The sequence below is a fragment of the Xiphophorus couchianus genome, chromosome 13, assembly GCF_001444195.1.
Source record: "Xiphophorus couchianus chromosome 13, X_couchianus-1.0, whole genome shotgun sequence".
NCBI classification, from domain to species: Eukaryota; Metazoa; Chordata; class Actinopteri; order Cyprinodontiformes; family Poeciliidae; genus Xiphophorus; species Xiphophorus couchianus.
In genome coordinates this window covers 13,446,887-13,465,797 of record NC_040240.1, presented here as the reverse complement: position 1 = coordinate 13,465,797, position 18,911 = coordinate 13,446,887, and the positions used below count along the sequence as shown (strand labels likewise).

At 38.3% G+C, this 18,911-nt stretch overlaps 3 protein-coding genes across 4 annotated transcripts; 2 read left to right on the top strand and 1 right to left on the bottom strand.

Moving 5' to 3' along the window:
* Positions 1–295: 295 nt before the first annotated feature.
* rida (reactive intermediate imine deaminase A) lies at positions 296–5,699 on the top strand. Of its 2 annotated transcripts, XM_028037202.1 has the most exons (7): positions 309–442; positions 596–706; positions 1,344–1,449; positions 1,542–1,596; positions 1,702–1,770; positions 4,069–4,124; positions 5,331–5,699. In XM_028037202.1, exons 2-7 carry the CDS (start codon positions 642–644, stop codon positions 5,385–5,387), a joined length of 408 nt encoding a protein of 135 aa, XP_027893003.1. In that variant the 5' UTR covers positions 309–442; positions 596–641; the 3' UTR covers positions 5,388–5,699. The 2 variants fall into 2 exon arrangements, with proteins under 2 accessions (XP_027893002.1, XP_027893003.1); XM_028037201.1 differs by lacking the exon at positions 596–706 and having other exon boundaries at positions 296–442.
* Positions 5,700–6,310: 611 nt separating this feature from the next.
* Positions 6,311–13,497, bottom strand: LOC114156201 (skin secretory protein xP2). The gene is made up of 4 exons (XM_028036485.1): positions 13,291–13,497; positions 10,526–10,951; positions 6,435–6,479; positions 6,311–6,324 (listed from the first exon to the last, which is right to left on the bottom strand). The coding sequence occupies exons 1-4, from the start codon at positions 13,379–13,381 to the stop codon at positions 6,311–6,313; spliced, it is 576 nt and encodes a 191-aa protein (XP_027892286.1). The 5' UTR covers positions 13,382–13,497.
* An 878-nt stretch (positions 13,498–14,375) lies between these two features.
* Positions 14,376–18,070, top strand: rpl30 (ribosomal protein L30). The gene is made up of 5 exons (XM_028037194.1): positions 14,376–14,491; positions 14,597–14,645; positions 15,029–15,174; positions 16,406–16,536; positions 17,970–18,070. The coding sequence occupies exons 2-5, from the start codon at positions 14,625–14,627 to the stop codon at positions 18,020–18,022; spliced, it is 351 nt and encodes a 116-aa protein (XP_027892995.1). The 5' UTR covers positions 14,376–14,491; positions 14,597–14,624; the 3' UTR covers positions 18,023–18,070.
* The last annotated feature ends 841 nt before the right edge of the window (positions 18,071–18,911 follow it).

Below are 18,911 nucleotides of genomic sequence, written 5' to 3'. Positions count from 1 at the left end.
ATGCAGAGTGGAATGTAAGCATTAAACCTTTTTAATTTATTTTTTTTGTATGTAGTACTTTGAAAACATGTAATAATTAATAAAAGTTACACATAGTTATCAGACCTTGGTTTCTTATCTATGACTTTCGTAAATGAACTTTGATCCTGAGGTTTGCGGCCTACATAAAAGCTGTAATCTTTACCGTAATTGTTTTTCTATAGGCGCAACGCCATTTCACTCATGCTTTTACACCGCTGTAAACTTCCTCGCGGCGCGGTCAGTCTGAGTTTTACGGTGTTTTTTTTAAAAACAGTGTTTCCCAAAAGCTGTTGCGCAGCCATTTCATTCAACCCACAGCACTTGAGTTGCACTGAAAAAAAAGGAGAGAGGAAAACATGTCTGCGCTCAGCAGAAAGCTCGTTCACACCACGTCAGCTCCAGCTGCTATCGGTCCGTACAGGTAAGAGAAGTTCAAAACAAGAAATCTGCACCGCTTTCATGTCTTTGCTGCAAGATCTGGAAAGTTTGAGTGTGTTGGGGGGAACGACACATGTTTGCTCGGGGGCGGGACTTCCTGTCCAGTGAACTCACCTGCTGCTCACCGTGCAAAAAGTGTAACTTTGTAGAGAAGAATCGCTGCGAAGCAGACAGGACTTGAAATGGCAGCAACTCCTCGGAAAATCATTTACACACCGAAAGCCCCGGTGAGGCAGGGCATTTATAGGTAAGATTATACCCACTTTATCTGGAAAATAGGAATAAAATGCAACTTTGTTTTGCTTTTATTTAATGCGGATTTTTTATTTTTTAAGTTGCAAACTGAACAAATGCCTTGTAGGTGCGTTTGAATAAACTGCGGGTGTTCTCGCTTTAGCCAATCAGTTGTTTCAGATTAAATCAGGTGCTTTTTTTTTTTTTTTTTTTTGCTTTTTTTTGTCCGCACATTAATCAGGATCAAATCTGGAAGTATTTTTGTAATAGTGACGCTAAATATAACATCAATCTGAACTGTATTATTGAAATGTTCAAACTAGACTTGATTGGTGAAATTCTTTAGTACATTAGCTGTTTAACTTAAATTGGGGAGGTGGAAGCGCCCCCTTGTGGTGAGTGAAGGTAGTAGCAACCTTATTCAACTTAATCTTTTAGTATAATGTAAAAATGGATTAGCGGTATTTTAAATGACATTACTGGTAGATATAATACACATTAAGTTATTCATGTCAGTTTGTTGTGAATTATTTTACTTTCACATTAAAGAATCAATTATTATGTACTTAAAAAATCCCAGACGTCACATTTTGTCTGCTAAAATGTTCACATCTTCACATAGTTTGTCTGTGTTTGTGTGTCCCACTCAGCCAGGCGGTGGTGGCGGACAGAACCATGTACATCTCGGGTCAAATTGGGATGGACGTGGCCTCCGGTCAGCTGGTGGATGGAGGAGTTCAGGCTCAGACCAAAAAGGTGACCCACAAACAGAAAGACATCTTCACCCGGCCTCAGATTGAACTATTTACTCTTAGACAGTCTTCAGTCTCCTTTCCCTTTCTACTCAGGCTCTGAGCAACATGGGGGAAATCCTTAAAGCTGCAGGCTGTGACTACAGTAACGGTCAGATTTTACACATTCTGCACAATCTGTTGTCGGTTGCCTCCTTTTTAATTTAATCGCTTGATTTTAACGTTGAACTCAAATTCCCAAATTGTTTCACTTTAGTTGTGAAGACCACAGTGCTGCTGACGGACATAAACGACTTCAACTCCGTCAACGATGTCTACAAGACTTGTAAGTCTGTATTTAATATGATAGATGGGGAATTTAGATTAATTTTAAGCAAAAGCATCAAGAACTTTTTCTTCTGAGTAGCTCCCAACTCCATTTAAATTAATAATGGCTTTTGTTGCAATTAAATAAAGCATTTGAATGTGTTTAATTACACTTTATCAACCCCAGATGTTTTTTTCCCTTAATGTCTTAATTTTGAGTTCTAAAAAGATTTTTTAAGTGTGTGTGGGGGTGTGTGTGTGTGTGTGTGTGTTATGCAAACGTCAACCTAGATGGGAATTTCTAGTGATTGCTCATCTTGTTCAGTTCTGTAACATAAAACATGTATTACAAATAAAAGCTGGATTTATAACATTCTAAGATCACAATAAAAAATACAAACATGAATTGCTTTATGGATGAACTGTAAAATATACTAAATGTTACCTAAACCAAATTGCTAGTTTCAAAAGCGTTATGTATTATGTCCAATAAGTCAATGCAAAGAAATCTTGACTGTACTGTATATATATATATATATATATATATATAAACAGACCAGTTAAATGCAAACAAGTTAAAATACACATATAAAGACAGTTGAAATGGTTCATGAATAGTTATTAAATCAGATTTCACAGACTCATGATTACATATCAAGAGTTTGGAGTGACTCCACCACACATCAGTCTCACAAAATCCTATGTTGCTTCGTTTATTTTAAAGCTGAAGACATAATTATTGGGAAACCAGATCAAAAATTTCCGTTTTTATTTAACGTTGCAGCTAGAGACGCGTGTTGTACCTGACGTATACCACAGCTATTAACCAAAATAATGAGAACTGATGTCTCTGTCCAGTAAAACCTGAACAGTCAGCATTTTATTGATTTTTTTAGGTATTAACCATTACTTTCAAATAATTTTGAAAGTAATAATAAAAATACAAACTTTGATTTAACTTCTAACAGCATTTTTTCAAGTAAGTATTTTAAATACTAATCTATCTTGCAATACTCCAAAAAATACATTCTTATTCTTAATATATTATTAATACATTATTAATACATTATTATCCCATCTGTACAGTCATAGCTAAGGACAATGTGACAAAGTTTGCAGAACTTTGAGAGGAAGTAAAAGAAGAGGCAGAAACATGCACAGAGATAACAGGATGGGAATTGAACCCTGGACCTCCCTGAAGCAAGGCATCAACGTTGGTCTACCAAAGCATCGACTGTGACCCCTGACCCTTGACTCCGAATCTGACGTCTAGTTCTCCCTCTGCTGTATCAATGCAGTGGAAGTGTTCGGGCTTTTCCTCCTGGATTACAACAGTCCGGTGTAATGGAACCGGCTGAGTCCAGAGTTGTAAGTGGACACCGCTACACAGGCACGCTGATGTAACCCAACCTTTCCCAGCAAGCACTGCTCCTCGGGACAATGACTTGACGCGCCAAGCTCCTGCCTCCCTGCAGGTCCAATTCAAACCTGCAAACCAGGAAACTTTCCCTGACTCTGCAGGGAGGAAGCAGAAAGGAAGTGTCCGGAGCAAACCAAAGGAAATCCAAATGACCCCTTTAATTTGGTCAAAGTGACCAAACATAACTATAGTAATGGGAAAAACTCTTGAACAATCCCTCACTTCTTAATATTTTGCTTTCAACGAGTCAGATTTTAATTATTTTATTAACGCTTTTAATGTAAAATGTGACACTTTCTATTTTTGCCCTCTACTTTATGTTAGCCAGGAGCCAGCACTAAACTGGAATCAAATAATAAGATGAAAGGCAGTCAAAATCCACAGAAAAGCTTTAGAAGACCTTTAAAAAAGGTAGAGAAGCTTTAGTTTAGATTTTTTTAAAAAACATTTAAATACAACAAAGCCAGATTCTGCAGTTCATCAGATTATTATCCCTGCTCTTAAACTTCCACTTGTACTCAAATATTGATTAAATTTTCAATAAGTTTATCTCCTTTTTGAAAAATTTGACATAGAAGCAAACAAAAGTTAATAAAGTATATATATTAGGTTAATTCATAGCGTTTTCCTCCAGCTTGAAGAGCCCTTTTACATTTCAGCCCCTCTTCCATATGTAACGTATAAAAATATGTTTATCTGCCTTAATCTGGTGTTACACATGAGCCAAACTGATGATCTCTGACTTCACAGTGAAACAAATACAACTAATGGCTGAAGTAAGGATTATTTGAGGCTGAGTTTATTCATTATTAAAAAGATGTTTAAAAAATTATTTGAGCAAAACACAAAACATCCTTAATAAGCAGCTATAAACTTTGTTTTCTTCCGTTCTCCCAGTTTTCAGCACTAATTTTCCTGCCAGAGCTGCCTACCAGGTTGCTGCTCTACCCAGAGTGAGTACCGATCCAAACCTGCAGATTCATCTGCTTCATTTTTAAATATGACCGCATTTAAGGATACGAATGGGCTCGCTAATTAATCTCTGCATTATCTGTCTATAAAACATCTTTAGTTGGTTTGTTACCGAAATGATGTTTATTAAAAGCACTGCAGCAATTTTCCTGCAGTTTCAGGGACTTTAATTGAAGCTGTAAAGATTCAGATTTGCAAGGCTCGTAGTTATTTTAGATTATCACAGAAAATATTTGTTTCCTCTGCCAGTGTTGAATGAAAACATATCAAACTGAGACCTCTGAATAGAGAAACAATCTGTTCCATGAACAAGTTGTATTTGCTCTTAAGAGAATTTTGTGCTATTTGTTTTTTTACTTCTTTATTTTTTTTACACTTACCCTGCCAGTTCCTTAAATTGGCAAAATATAAAAAGAACTAACAACAAAAAGTCACGTTGTTTCAATCCAATGAATGAGGTAAGAAAATGTTTGTAGCAAATATTGACCCATTTATTGACTAACAACAATAATCAAAAACTACGTACAGTACTTTATGCAAATTATAGTATTTATGTAGTATTTTTTTAGACTTTTTTTAAAAATTAAAAGCAGTGTCTATGTAAATATACTTCAAAGGGTTAAAGTCCCTCAGAACTTTTATATTGATGTGAATATTTTTGCTTTACAAGATCGACTTGTTTCAAGTGGGGAAAAATATCTGAAAATATTTTTGAGCAGTTTTTAGGAAGATTACATTTTTTTTTGTGTGGACAAATGGCATTAGGATTTTAAAGGATTTTTAAAAAGGTTAAATAATGTCACCCTGTTTGGTAAATAATGCAAATCAGTTCCTTAATTGTAGGTTCCTGTCATACAATACTTACAATACATACAATACCAACAATACTAATGCAACATACCGACTTAACGAAACAATTCTCAACTACAAAATTATGCAGTCAAGTATATATTTTTAGTTATTTGAGAAGTGTGATATTTTATTTAAACAACAAGAATACATCTTTTCAGTAAAGCTTAGCTCCAAAAGGATTTTTCATATTAATTATATGAGCGGTTCCTGGTCTAGAGCAACGAAAATTACATGTTAGTTGAGCTGCAAATTTGATCAAATTTAGTTTAATTCAGTTTAAATGGTTCTTATAGAAATGCTTGCATGCTTTGAATCTTGTCTTGTCTCCTCTGCAGGGTGCGCTGGTGGAAATCGAGGCGATCGCCGTCCTCGGCCCTCTCTCCGACTCCTGACTAGCCGGCCGCGTCCCAAACAAGTTGTAGCCAAGCAACAAGGTGCCCAATTATTTCAGGTTTTCCCGAAGAGGCAGCGTTGTGTTTCTAAACCAAACAGTAGCTGGGACCCTCAACGGCTGAACAAGATGAGAAATCTTTAAAACAGGTCGCTGTAAAGGATGCTGAAGGCACCAATCAAGATTTTTCCAGTTTGATGTACACCAGTGAGATAATCTTAAAGCAATGTCAATGTTTGTCTCTTTGTTTTGTTGTAATTTTTACACATAAAGTTATTAACAGAAGCAGCAAATAAAGTGGTACTTAAATGTCGTAATGTGTTGATTCAAAGAAACAAACGTCTTGAGTGTCATTTTTTTTATATACTGCCTTTTTAATTTATGTGACAGTTCACAGCTTATAACAAATTTCCGGCTTTCATCATCATGAGACGTAGGAATATTCTTATTTAATTCAGCAAAGGCAGCGTTTATTTCTCCAGGACCTTAGTAATTTGATGTACTAACAATAGTACTTCAAATTAAAGAAGGCCACCTCCATATTTAAATTGGTAAAAATAAACTATGGTTTTTGTCAGAATATAGTTTGTAGAAAAAAATTTGCATAGATTCTAATCCAAGTCAAACATTTCTATACAGATAATAAATATTGAGTATAGTGATTTATCTAAACTTCTCTCCAATGAACATATCTATGTACAGTAAAAACTGTAGTTGTGTATCATTAAGAAGGGGAGGAGGGGGAAAAGGCACAATGGTGACAGAGGAACCCTGAATGAAAGAGGTCATCATCAGGGTCAGCATCTTGGCAACAAGGCATGTGTTTCTTCCACACAAGCACTCAGACTCCCACTCCCACTCATGCATACGGACGGGGAGCGCCTCTTCCAGCAAACTCATCCGTGTGGTCAGGTACGTCACGCTTCACTCGCTGGGCACTGGAAACGCAAACAAGAGACGGTATCTGAGAACAACGGTGCTCATACAGTTTTGTTTTGTGCACCGTGATGTAAAAACAGTAAATCGTAATAACGCAGCATTTGCTCACCAGGTGCCTCCTCTGGTTTGGGCTCTGAATCAGTCGCTGTGGCCTCTAGAGAGAAAGAGTTTGTGTGAGCAATCATCAGCCATTCCGCCGTTTAGATTTGTCTACCGGCACATGGATTAAAGATGGAAAAACATGGTTTCGAATCAGGAATGTTATTTTAGACTTTTGCAATGTAGGCCCAAATTGTAAAATCATGAACTAAACACGAAGCATTTAAATGAAACAAAGCAGCTTTGTTTTTGATTTATAAATAACTGTAGATGCAACATATGAAAAAGATTTTGCAGTTTCCTACTTTTTTGGGACGATTATTCTTGAGAATTAGAACAATGTAAGTGTCACTCTTCGTCTGAAAACATTTGTTGTATTTTACAGAATTGAATCGATCTTTGGGATATGAACCCACCAAAAAAAACATGCTTAATAAAAGACAAAAATGTTTTGCTGAACTTCACATTTGTCATTTTAGCCACAAATGGCCCAGGGCTTCAATTTTTACACTCCTGTTTATCATGATCCAGATTTGTAAATGGCACCTTTGTTAGCATTTTGTCATGTTACAAGTGGAAACTTTAATCCATTCTTGGAGGATTTTATCTAACAGACCAACACAAAGCAGTGCATGAGTGTGAAGTGGAAGATACATAATACATAGTTTTCCAATCATTTTTAACAAATCTACCCCTCTTTTATTTGAATTTCCTAAATAATAGCCAATGTAATAAAATGACATCAGAAGTCTTCTAACTGTATGAATCCAGTTGTTTTGTGAAGGTCTAAGAGGTTTAATGGAGAACAAGGAGCATAGAGACCAAACAGGATGAAGTTGTGAAGAAGTTTCCAGCAGGATAGATTATAAAACAATATCCTGAACCCTTGACATGTGCAAAGCTGGTACCACAAAACACCAACAGCTGACATTTACGCAAAATTACGGTATGTTTCTATAAAGTAATGATTCCGGAGGCTGAATATACAGCTCTGGAAAAAAATTAAGAGACCACTACACCCCATTAAAAACCTCCTGGTTATTCCACCAAATATTGATTTCTGAACTCTTCCTGAGTTCAAACATTAGTATTGTTGTTTCTAAATGAACATGAACTTGTTTTCTCTGCATTATTTAAGGCCTGAAAGCACTACATCTTTTTTGTTATTTCTCATTTTCTGCAAATAAACACTACATTTTTGCTTGGAATATCGGAGACATGCTGTCAGTAGTTCATAGAATAAAAGAACGATATTCATTTTACTTAAACATACAAATATAAAAAGTAAAATCAGAACAACTGATTATTTTAAGTGGTTTCTTATTTTTCCCAGAGCTGTATATTAACCAGATTTTATTTTGAAGAGATTTTTCTTTCTTTTTTGAAAAAACTTTGAGTACAATGAGGTCAGCTCCAATATAAATTCAAATATTTGTGACACTGTTGGTGTGAAATTAGCATGCTTCTTCTCAATTTTTTCTCTTTAAATGCGTTTGGTTTAAGATTTACAACAAGATGAGCCCTAAAATCCTCAGAAATGGTTGAGCTTCTCTGCTTGTGTGACACGCTCTCATCTCTCTGCGTTGGCTGTGAAAAGGAGGTCCAGCCTGCAGCCCGACATCGGTGAAAGCCCTGTAACGTGCTCTGGTTTCTCCGTGGATTCAGATTGCAAATTAGTGGGATGGCACTGACAACAAAGTGCTGAAAACACATCAGCTGCAGGCAGAACAACTAAGCTGGGCTGTGGTCAAAGCCTGATCTGAGGAGTCGAGTTGGACACTAGAGGGAGGCGTCAAAATCAAGTGAGAACCAGAACAAGTACTTTGTTTGTCTCCAATGAGCAAAGGTTTTGAATGATTTAGGCTTTTTCTGAAGAGTCAGATTTTCTTTACTCTTGAGTTAATTCTCAAAGTTTTCTAAGGGTCTTTGAATGATTTTTCTTTACTTGCATAGTTTTTTGTAAAGTATGCAAATCTGATCTACAGATGCCTTTCATTCCTTTTTTCTTGACAATAACCCTCCCAATGAGTCCTGCTTTCATTTCCATTCATTTCTCCGTCACCACTTAGAAATATGTGGACTAAACACATTTGAGACTCTTCCTGAAATGTGAATTTAAGAGAAAACCAAATGCACAATCATCCTTTTGCGTTGCACTTCTAAAGCTTCTGCCTCTCTGGTCTGTGTTGTTAGAGTCGGATGCTTTGCATTGAGCGTAGAGGAAAATGAAGCGTTGACCTGCCGAATAAATGCCCGCGGTAAGGGTCATTTGCATCACTGAGAGAACTGATAGCAGTGAAAACTGCCTCGAGTCACGCAGATCAATGTGCAGATGTGCACTGAGGAACAAAGGTGGAATCATCACCCTACAAACATGACACGTTCTCTAGAAACACACTTAGCTTTGGTTGAATGGCCTGATTTCTTTAGCCAAATCTGTTGATTTTATAGATAATTGATTAAATCTCCACAGCCCATCAGTACCTTGGACCTACTGTTTAAGATTTTAAAAAATTACCTGGAATAAAGATATCTGGTTGAATACTTGTTCCTAGATAAAAATGTTTTTCATTTTTTATTTAGTATTTAAGCCTCCAGATGACAAATGTAGCCTAGGCGAAAATTCAAACTGGAAGACTCTCTAGCCCCACTCGCATCATCCAATCGGCGTGTCCCGCTCATCGCCGCAGACCTAGCAACGCTGGACCAAGCCACGTCACGGCCAATCACCGACCAAGGCCCAGTTGATAAGGACCTCCATCCATGGCATCTTCTGCTTTCCAGCCGCGCTCAACCCTCCTCCAGCCCTTCTCCACCTCCACCTCCCGGCTCTCCAGGCACTCATCATCCACCGACCTCCACCACCAGTCTCGGGGCCCTGGGGGATGACATCCCTAACCTACATCGGGAATGCTCATCCGAGCTTATCGCAATTCACAGCTTGATGTCCTCAGCCGGGGCCCGAGCGCCAAAGAACTTTTAAATTTGTGCATGTCAATAAACCTCTTAATCGCAGTTTTTTTCTCCGTCTGAGTCTCTCCAAATTGAAAGAGCAACATGCAGCCACATTAAAGTTCAATTGTGACCAAAACACCTCCAGCCAATGTTTGTTTTGTCGTGGCAAACTTTAAAGGGACTCTGCTTTTCTTCGGGTCACTCCTTCATGTGTGTCAGATATGTGGAGCAACACGTAGTTGTTCAGTCAGCAGATTTCTCCAGCTCTTGCAGATATAAACACCAAATAGACTCTTTGGCTGCTTCTCTGATTAACCAGCTTCCAGTCAGTTCGGGCGGACGGCCGCGTCTTGGTGAATTTGCAGCTGTGCTGTATTCCTTTCATTTTCAAATGATGGTTTGAACAATACCCTATGAGATGTTTAAAAAATATTGGGATATTATTTTATAACCCAACTGGTTAGGCATTACTATGAGTTGAGCTATCAAATAGTTCACCAATCACAGTAAGAATATCGAGTAAACTGACACAGAGGCAGATTATTTAGGAGAAAATAACTAGAGGTGTGGCCTGCAAACACATTCCTGCAGCCAACTAGTGTTGTTGGATACTACCTGGTTACAGCCAAGGAATGAGGATGGTCTGGGGAAAGACAGAGGGGACATCATGTACCTGCACAAGGGCATTAAAACCACTCTGGTTACCAATGGCCGCCAGGGAAAAAAATCTGCACATCTTGTCTTCCTCCCACCGGGAAGCAAAACCACTGAGCGGTCTGATGTCAAGCGATGTAAGTGTTGGATTTTGATGTTCTGAGTTCTCAAATTGACAAAAATAAAATAAAAGCACATGAATGTAGGATTTACCCACAACCCGACCTGTTCCAAAACTTTGAGAAGTCAGCCTGAAGGTTGTCTCAATGCTGCCGTCAGTCACTCTAAGGAGATTTGCATATCAGGAGTAATTTACATTGATAAAAGAGCATAAGTGAATCCTTTATCTTGCGGGGCAATGTTAGGATGTGGATGTTCAGAAGCATTTAAACTGAATCTAAAGATGACTGATCTTTCCCAGCTCAACGCAGTAACACTCAGAAAGTCGCTCGCTCTGCACGTCACTGCTTGTTGTTTTTAACTGTAACCCACCTTGCTCCGGAGGTGCAGCTTCTGAGGAGCCTGGTGCTGCTTCGGCAGAGCCGTCTGCAGGTGGAGCCTCTGCTGGCGCATCTCCTGCTGCTGCTGCATCTCCTGCTGCTGCTGCATCTCCTGCTGCTGCTGCATCTCCTGCTGCTGCTGCATCTCCTGCTGCTGCTGCATCTCCTGCTGCTGCTGCATCTCCTGCTGCTGCTGCATCTCCTGCTGCTGGAACATCTCCTGCTGCTGCCTCTGCAGGTTTGCTGTCTACTGCAGGAGGCGACTCCTCCGCTGCTGGGGGGCTTGGAGCAGAGCTCTCTGCAGATGTAGCAGCTGCAGCGGCTTCGCTCTCAGGTTTAGCATCGCTGCCTTCAGCCGGTGTTTGGTCTGGAATGGTCTCGCTGTCCTCAGCTACTTTTCCATTCTCACCGGCCGCCCCTGTTGGGAACATGTACAACAATTCAGCAAATAATCAAAGGATATTGCAATAGTTCCTAGAAACTAAGCTAACAAGTATTGATCACAATGAATAACAAGAATACCTTAAACTTAAACTGTCACTTTGTCAAGATATTTTACAGCTTTAAACCAGGTTTTTTTTAATAACAGCTACAGTGTATAGAAGTGTGGAATATTGAACAAAGTAAATACACCTGCAGTGTCAACAGAAAGCCGTGAAAACATATTATGAAGACGCAAAGTAAATGTTCAAAATATCAACCTTGAACATTAATAATAATAATAATAATAATAATAATAATAATAATAAACTATGACACAGCAAGTGTAAGGGCTCATTGTTTTGTTTTCGGAGTTTAATCATTTTCTGATTTCCCCAAGTAGATTTCCTGTTTCAACAGACTGATGACCTGAATCACAGCAACACAGGTGAGTTAATAGCAGAACTTTGAATCGCTGTGGTTCCTTAGTGACCACATACCTGCACAAACAGAAATACTCAGATGCTAGGCTGTATGTTACTGCATTAAAATCAGCAGTAATGTTACTTCCTCTGTTGTTCTTTATGCTTACGTGACCCAGGTAGCAGCTGCAAGTAAGGTTTAATAAAAAAGCCAACAGGAAGAGTAGAAATATGCACGGTTTGGGTTACCAACCCAAACCGTGCAGCAGCAATGTATTTCCGCTAATCAGAAACTTTCCCCACATGAAAATGCATCATTTTGTTGTTGCTGTATGAGAAAAAACATTCACTTTTAAAGGATTATGATGACATCTTTCACCGGAATGTGAAAAAAGGCAACAAGAAAACAAATAAAAACCTTTTCATCTTCCAAATATATGCTATGCTTATTAGATTAAAAGCAAAACTGTGTCTAAACAGGGACCTCCGTTTGACATAAACCTAAGTTAATCTTTATGAGGACTCTTCTTCAGGAACATTAACAGCACAGCAGACTGCGACATTGGCAGGCTGCTGTGTATCTTGCTGATATGCTGCACCACTTCCTTGTAAAGTTTTTGGGTGGAATGGTTTGCATTGGGACAATTTGCATGGATCACAGAAGTCTCAAGTCTCTGCTTTCAATATTATAAGAGTTTACAAGAGAACGAAACTAATCGACAGCCAAAAACAGCAAAAATGTTTTTAATTGAGACAAAACTTGTATTAACTGACTGAAAGACTTGGCATTAGAGGAATGTGTCTTCAAGAGGTGCAAGCCTTGGACAAAAAGTGTTTACTTTTTTCTCCCTCAGGCATCCGGAGAAGGAAAATAAGATGCATACAAAAATACGGAGACATCCTGATACATTTCCATCTGACCTCCAAGAGGCTGATAACAAGAAAACAGGGATACTGTTCACTGTTATTTCGCTGATAAACTCAAAACAAAGGCCAGTAATAAAAGAGAAACTTTGGTGAGCATATCTCCTTTTGTCTGCCAGCTCCACAGGGAAGTCAGACACACTTTCCCAGCTCCTCAGGTGTTCTTTAAAGCGTTACGTCTGCGTGCTTTCACCTCAGAGGAGGTCCCACTTAGTGAATCTTTTACCTTTTTATCGTCTCAGCTGCTTCAACAAACTTCCCACTTTAAAGTCTGTTCATTCAGACACACACATAGTTTTGTTGATAGCATACTTTCCCCTCATTCTGCAATAGTGTACCAACTAACTGGCACCAAAGAAAGGGCCCTCTACAACAAAGTCCTGCCCGACTCCGCTTCTCCATTTCCTTCTGAAACCGTAGACTGTCACCAAATCTGCTCTGGGAGGATCATAGCCAGAAGCCACTGTTAACTAATGGCAATAAACTTTCTCATCCTGTCCCTGCGGAGATGTGGCTCGCCCCAAGTGAAAGCACAAGGCGCCGGCTGCACACAGAGAAATAACACTGGCACCAATTTGCATCCCTTATCTAAATGTATTCACTGCAGCGTTAAATGGATAAATGGCAACTCTATACAGAGAAAGCAGAGAACTTCTAACTTGACACCATTTCCACAGACACACTCAGGGCTATTTATAGCATTACTTTAATTGAAGTGGATTAGTGATTTATGCATTTGATTTGAGGAAAACCACTGGTTTGAAGGCATGCATAAATGTTAGCTCTTATGCAAGCAAATAACAGATTTTTTAAAAAGTTATTACTTTCATACTGCTTTGATTAAAGTAAATTATTAATTTTATACATTAGTTCGCTAAAAACGAATGCCCCCTCCCTACACGCAACTTCTGTTTTGTGCATTTGCACCTGCACTTAATTGTAGCTTTGATCATTCGTCTACAGGAATAAAGTTTGATCTTTTCTCAGTCACCTGTCGTGCTGGCTCCATTGCTCGCCTCAGTTTTGGCGTTGGGTCGAGTCGTGTCTACCGCTGAAGTTTGAGAGCTGGTGGAGCATCCCATCCTGCCCTGGGCGCACTGGGGACTGGAGAAGTTCACGCTCAGTGGGTGCAGACAGGCTGTGGCTGCAGCGATGACGTCGCGCACGCGTGTTGTCGTCTCCTACCGGTTGGTAGGAGCGCCCAAAGCGGCCCCGGTGTTCTGGTTCCAGAGGAATGTAACTGGAAGGGGGTCACAGTAAACTTACTTTTTTTTATTTAATATATATGTAAACGGTCGTTTATGTGACCATTGAAATAAAAATAACCGTGTTGTTTCTTAATACAAAATGAACAATAATGATGTAAACAGTGACATGTAAAACATGCTGAGTAAATATCAATCAATAATATTTATTCAGACAAATATGGTAAATAAAAACAACAAAAACAGTAAAAATAAATATATATATATATGTTCAGATTAGCATAAACATTAGTTCATATGTTAAAGAAATCTCTTTCTATCAATGCAAAATCAATCTACTCAAGTGTATTAGGCCCATTGCAGATAGAAAAAAAGAAGTTCATCTCCGCCAATTTTCCAGGAACAAAAGAAGGACATTTTTTAACTCCAAAAATTTAAAAACTGCTAGAAAAAAATCAGAAATTTAAAAAAAAATTCTAATTTTTATAAAAAAAAATAAAATATGAGTTTTTGTAGTAATTTACGCTTTTTCCTGTCTACAGTTGGTTCATTACTCAAGTAAATGAACTAAGTCCTCAAAATGTTACTCAAGTAAATATAATCAGTTTTGCCGACCTCTAGGTAACAACAAGTAGCCTATTCTTCTTAACAAGCTCAATAATATATATGAGAATAATGATATATTTCAGATCAATAACAAATCATCAACATATTAACTTAATTTTTTTTTTATTTGTAGTTTGTCAGAGTGAAATAGAAAAACATCCTAAATAATAAAACTTTTTTAAGGTTTAAGTTACTGATTTAGTCAGTAACAACCCAACTAGCTTTAATGTAATCTAACTAAAATTTAAAGAATAAAAATCACAAATATGAACGGAAAAGCTCTCTGAACAGTAGCTGCTGGCGGAAGCCGAACAGAAGAAACCGACGCAACGAACTACGCAACTTCCTTTTACTCCGAGGCCATATTGGAGTGATTTCGCTGTAAGTCGAGCTCCGAGTTTTCACACTAAAATGTCCATTTTCTAGACGTTTCCCGCAGATAAAACCATAACTGCAGTCTTCTCCTGCTTCTTGTTTGTCACGCAGGTTGGCCGGTTCGGACTAAACCGCAAACATGGTGGCCGCAAAGAAGACGGTGAGTGGCGTTGTCTCGCGCTGCGGCAGGCTGGACGGCTGCTTCACGTGGAAACATGTTTCCGTCGCGGCCTGCTAGCTAGCGTCGTAGCTAGCGAGCTGAACGTTTTGTTTTTCCTCATTTGTAGAATTTGGTGGAATCGTTACAGTTTCATTTTACATCTATTAAGTTTTTAATTTACGCTGAGCGATATGTATGCGACTTACGTTTGTATTTTTAAAACACAATGAACCGGTAACGGTACTAATGCTAGCTAGCTAAGTCTAACACGCGAAAGCTGCTGAAACGTGGAAACGTTTTAGGCTAATCTACTTTACCCTATCAGAGATTTTTGCGTTTGTTTATGCTATCCCTTTTGACTTCTGTCTTTTTTTTTCGTTTAGAAAAAGTCTATGGAGTCCATAAACTCCCGTCTCCAGCTGGTGATGAAGAGTGGAAAGTACGTGTTGGGCTACAAACAGTCCCAGAAGATGATCCGTCAGGGGAAAGCTAAGCTGGTTATTCTGGCCAACAACTGCCCTGCTCTTAGGTACATACTGTCAACAGATTTGAGATTGTGTTGCAATAGATGAGATTTTAATAAATAAGAAGTAAGAATATTGTACAGCACATCTACTCCATTCAAAGCCTAGTCATTGAATCTGCATCCATCCATCAATTTTCTTACACTGTGGTATCCAATGGGGTTGGGAGGTGCTGGTGCCTATCTCCAGCTAACGTTCCGGGCGAGAGGCGGGGTTCACCCTGGACAGGTCGCCAGTCTGTCGCAGGGAAACACAGAGACAGACGGGACAAACAACCATTCACACACACACACAATTTAGAATTTAGAGAGACCAATTTACCTGATAGTCATGTTTTTGAACTGTGGGAGGAACCCGGAGAGAACCCACGCATGCACAGGGAGAACATGCAAACTCCTTGCAGAAAGACGGAATCGTACCCAGGACCTACTTGCAGCAAGAAGGCAATTGGCCTTCTTGCAAGAACAGAGGTCAACTGCAAGGCAACAGTGCTACCAACTGCGCCACTGCATGCTATATTACAGCATGCAGATTTTGGTTTGGAATTCAACTATAATAAAGAAATTGCAGTATTATCTCCATTTATGCCTCTAAATATGTCTTGGTTGGTTTGCTTATTTTTGTGTTGATGGCATTTAATAAATGGGGGGGGCATATAATTCTTTGTATGACCTCCAGTGATGGATGATCTGAGGAAAGTTTTCAGATTTTGTGTTGACTAATACTTTTATGTATGGTTGGAGTGCATAACAAGTAGAGTTATGCACTTAAACCAAGGAGCTCCTGGGATAAAATTGGCATAATGCAAGAGATGTAAAGGCAGTGAAACATTGGTGTTTTCAAGTTGAGGTTCTTCATAAACTCAATCTTTGGTTAGGCACTCTCTATCTGCTCAAGAGTGTAGGAACATTTGAGTTACCATATATCTTAAAGTGGTATGCAATTCTTCTTTCTTACAGGAATATTGGAGTTTTATTAAAATTATTAAATAGTTACCCGATAATAGGATGGCGATTTTCTCTTTGTAATTAAAGTAGTGGTGCACCGATCGCAGTTTTCTGTCCAATCACTGATTACCAATCTTTAATAAGCCTGACGTTGTTTTTTTTTAATCTGAAATGGCGCTAATAATAGCAAAACGTTTGCTCAGTTTTGTTGCCTGGGAATTTATCCTGCTAATTTGACAGCATTTGCATTTAATTTGCCTCACATTTCCGTCATCTCTTTCGGTTTCAGGAAGTCAGAGATCGAGTACTACGCCATGCTGGCCAAGACCGGTGTCCACCACTACAGTGGAAACAACATTGAGCTTGGCACCGCCTGTGGAAAGTACTACAGGGTGTGCACACTGGCCATCATTGACCCCGGTAAGGAGCTGCAGCCTCTCATCCGCCCTGTTGAACAGAAGCAGCTAATTCAGAAATCACCTCAGGTGTTCTGTCGGGTTTTCACTGAGAAGTTGACAGCTGGTATCGTCACCTGGAAATGAAATCTAGTAGATTTTTAAGTCAGTAGAGTTCAACATTAGTGTATCACTTATTTCTATACTTGCATTAAGAAGAATAAGCAATTTTATTCCATGGTGTCAACAGAAACATGCTTAAATACCAAATATTTGCTTGTTGTTTACTCTGTAATATTGATCTTGCTGGTCTGGGCTTAAGATGCAGCTCGTTTCCTATTTGTAGTCTAAAAAGAACAAATTTTCTTTAATCACTGTTCAAAATGTTGCTCCAATTCTCCTTAGACCAGTCGGTGTATTCTGGATCAAATTCCAACCTTTTCAACACTTCTTATTTTCCACAATAGAAGTTCATCCTAAAATCTTGATTTAAGTGTCTTATTGTTGAAGTACTCACTGGTAACTTTAGGCCAGTGAGTTGGAATTTCAATTAGCCTTCAGCTCATAGATACTTGATGTTTCTCCATTTTGTATTTTCTTCCAACCTCTGGAATGGTCGTTTTCCATTTTAATTTATGACTTTAAGGTTTTATGTTCCATTTTAAAGCATTTCAGGTCAGTTTAGCTGATCAACCAGCTTGATTTTCTGCACTTTTTCAAAGTTCACTGTTCTTTGAACGACTCAGGTCTTCAGAACGGCTCAGTGTGACCAGCAGGAAAATTTGCTGCAGTAATTCCTAAAGAAGAGTCTCGCTTGTTGTCATACAGTGAACAACCTCACTGACTGAACTCTGTTCTGCTGTAATCTTGAACAGATCACCTTCAAGTAATGATCCAGTTACATGGAATTAGCAGAACCAAACAAAACTAATGTTTTTTTTTTCTATTACTACAATACAACAACTATTAATAAATCTGCTAAAATAGTTTTTTATGTGGTTCGAGATTAAATTGAACAGAATTTTGCATGCAAACAGCAAATCATTTAGTTCTTAAAGTGCAATTTGTTTTTGCCATATTTGTCTCTAAAAAGAAACTCCCTAGATCTGTGACTGTAGATGTAAAAGTTTAAGTATTTGAATGTAAACGAGTGCTGTAGATGAACTTTTTTTTTAGAACTATTTGGTGCGAATTTTTGCGCCTGATGGACCTGAGTCAGAGTGGTCCAGTTCAGGACTAGTGGTTCGCTACATCAAAGCTGCTTGGAGCATTTTAATGAACTGCCTCATCCTTCTGGACAGTTCAGAGTGCTTTGCTAGCAACATTTATCCTCCTCCTGTCTAGTGTATTTCTGCTGATGAAACAAATATATATGTTTATTATATAGTTATACGAACTGAATGAAATGTGACAGTGGTATATTTATTTTACTGACTTGGCTCGTCTTTTTGTCCTTAGGCGATTCTGACATCATCAGGAGCATGCCGGATCAGCAGCAGCAGGCCCAGTAAATTGCTCAGCAATATTGTTATAAATAAATAAAACAAATAGAAATAACACAGTTGCTATGCGGTTTCTTTTTCATTAAAATAGTATTTTTATTTTGCCACCTTCTCTCCTAGAGAACCCTGTACTCTGTTATTTATTCCCATAATGACAGGAACATTTTCAGTAGCTGTAAGGCACATGGGTCAAACCCGAGGCCCGTGGGCCAAATCCGGACCATCATAGCTTTTTATGTGGCCCTCAAGATTCTAGACTAAACACTAAATGTGCTTAAATATTATGTTATCAATTAAATCAATGCAGTTTTTATCTATATACTGCCAAATTATGTTAATCAGTCCCTCCAGTTTCTTAAGAATTATTGTGGAAATTTATGCAAAATCAATACATTCTTGCACTTTTTTTGCATTAATACATAATTGGGAGTTTATTGCAGATTTTTCTCAAAAATGTACAAAAACTTTTACTTGTACTTAACAGCTTCCTCAGGCTTAATTTATGTCAGATAATAGTCCATGATTTATACAGTAAGTAATAAAAAAGTCACATTTACCGTCATGAGCGCAAATATTTCCAAATTAGTGCCACAAACGCTTGGATTTTTATTGCAAAAATAAAAAAATATCCTGGAGGGACTTAAAAGATGTTCAATGTTATTTAATTTTAAAAATTCATTGATATTTTAACAGTTTGTGAACAGGTTTTATCAATACATTCTGGAACAACCGGCCCTTTAAGAGCATTCATGATCTTGATTTGGCCCAAAACAAAAATGAGTTTGACACCGCTGCTGTAGGGGGTTCACTCTGGTCTATAGGAACAGTAGACATGTTTAAGTAAAATCCTTCAGATGAAACTTTAAACCAATATTATTTTTAGGTACTTGTGTAACAA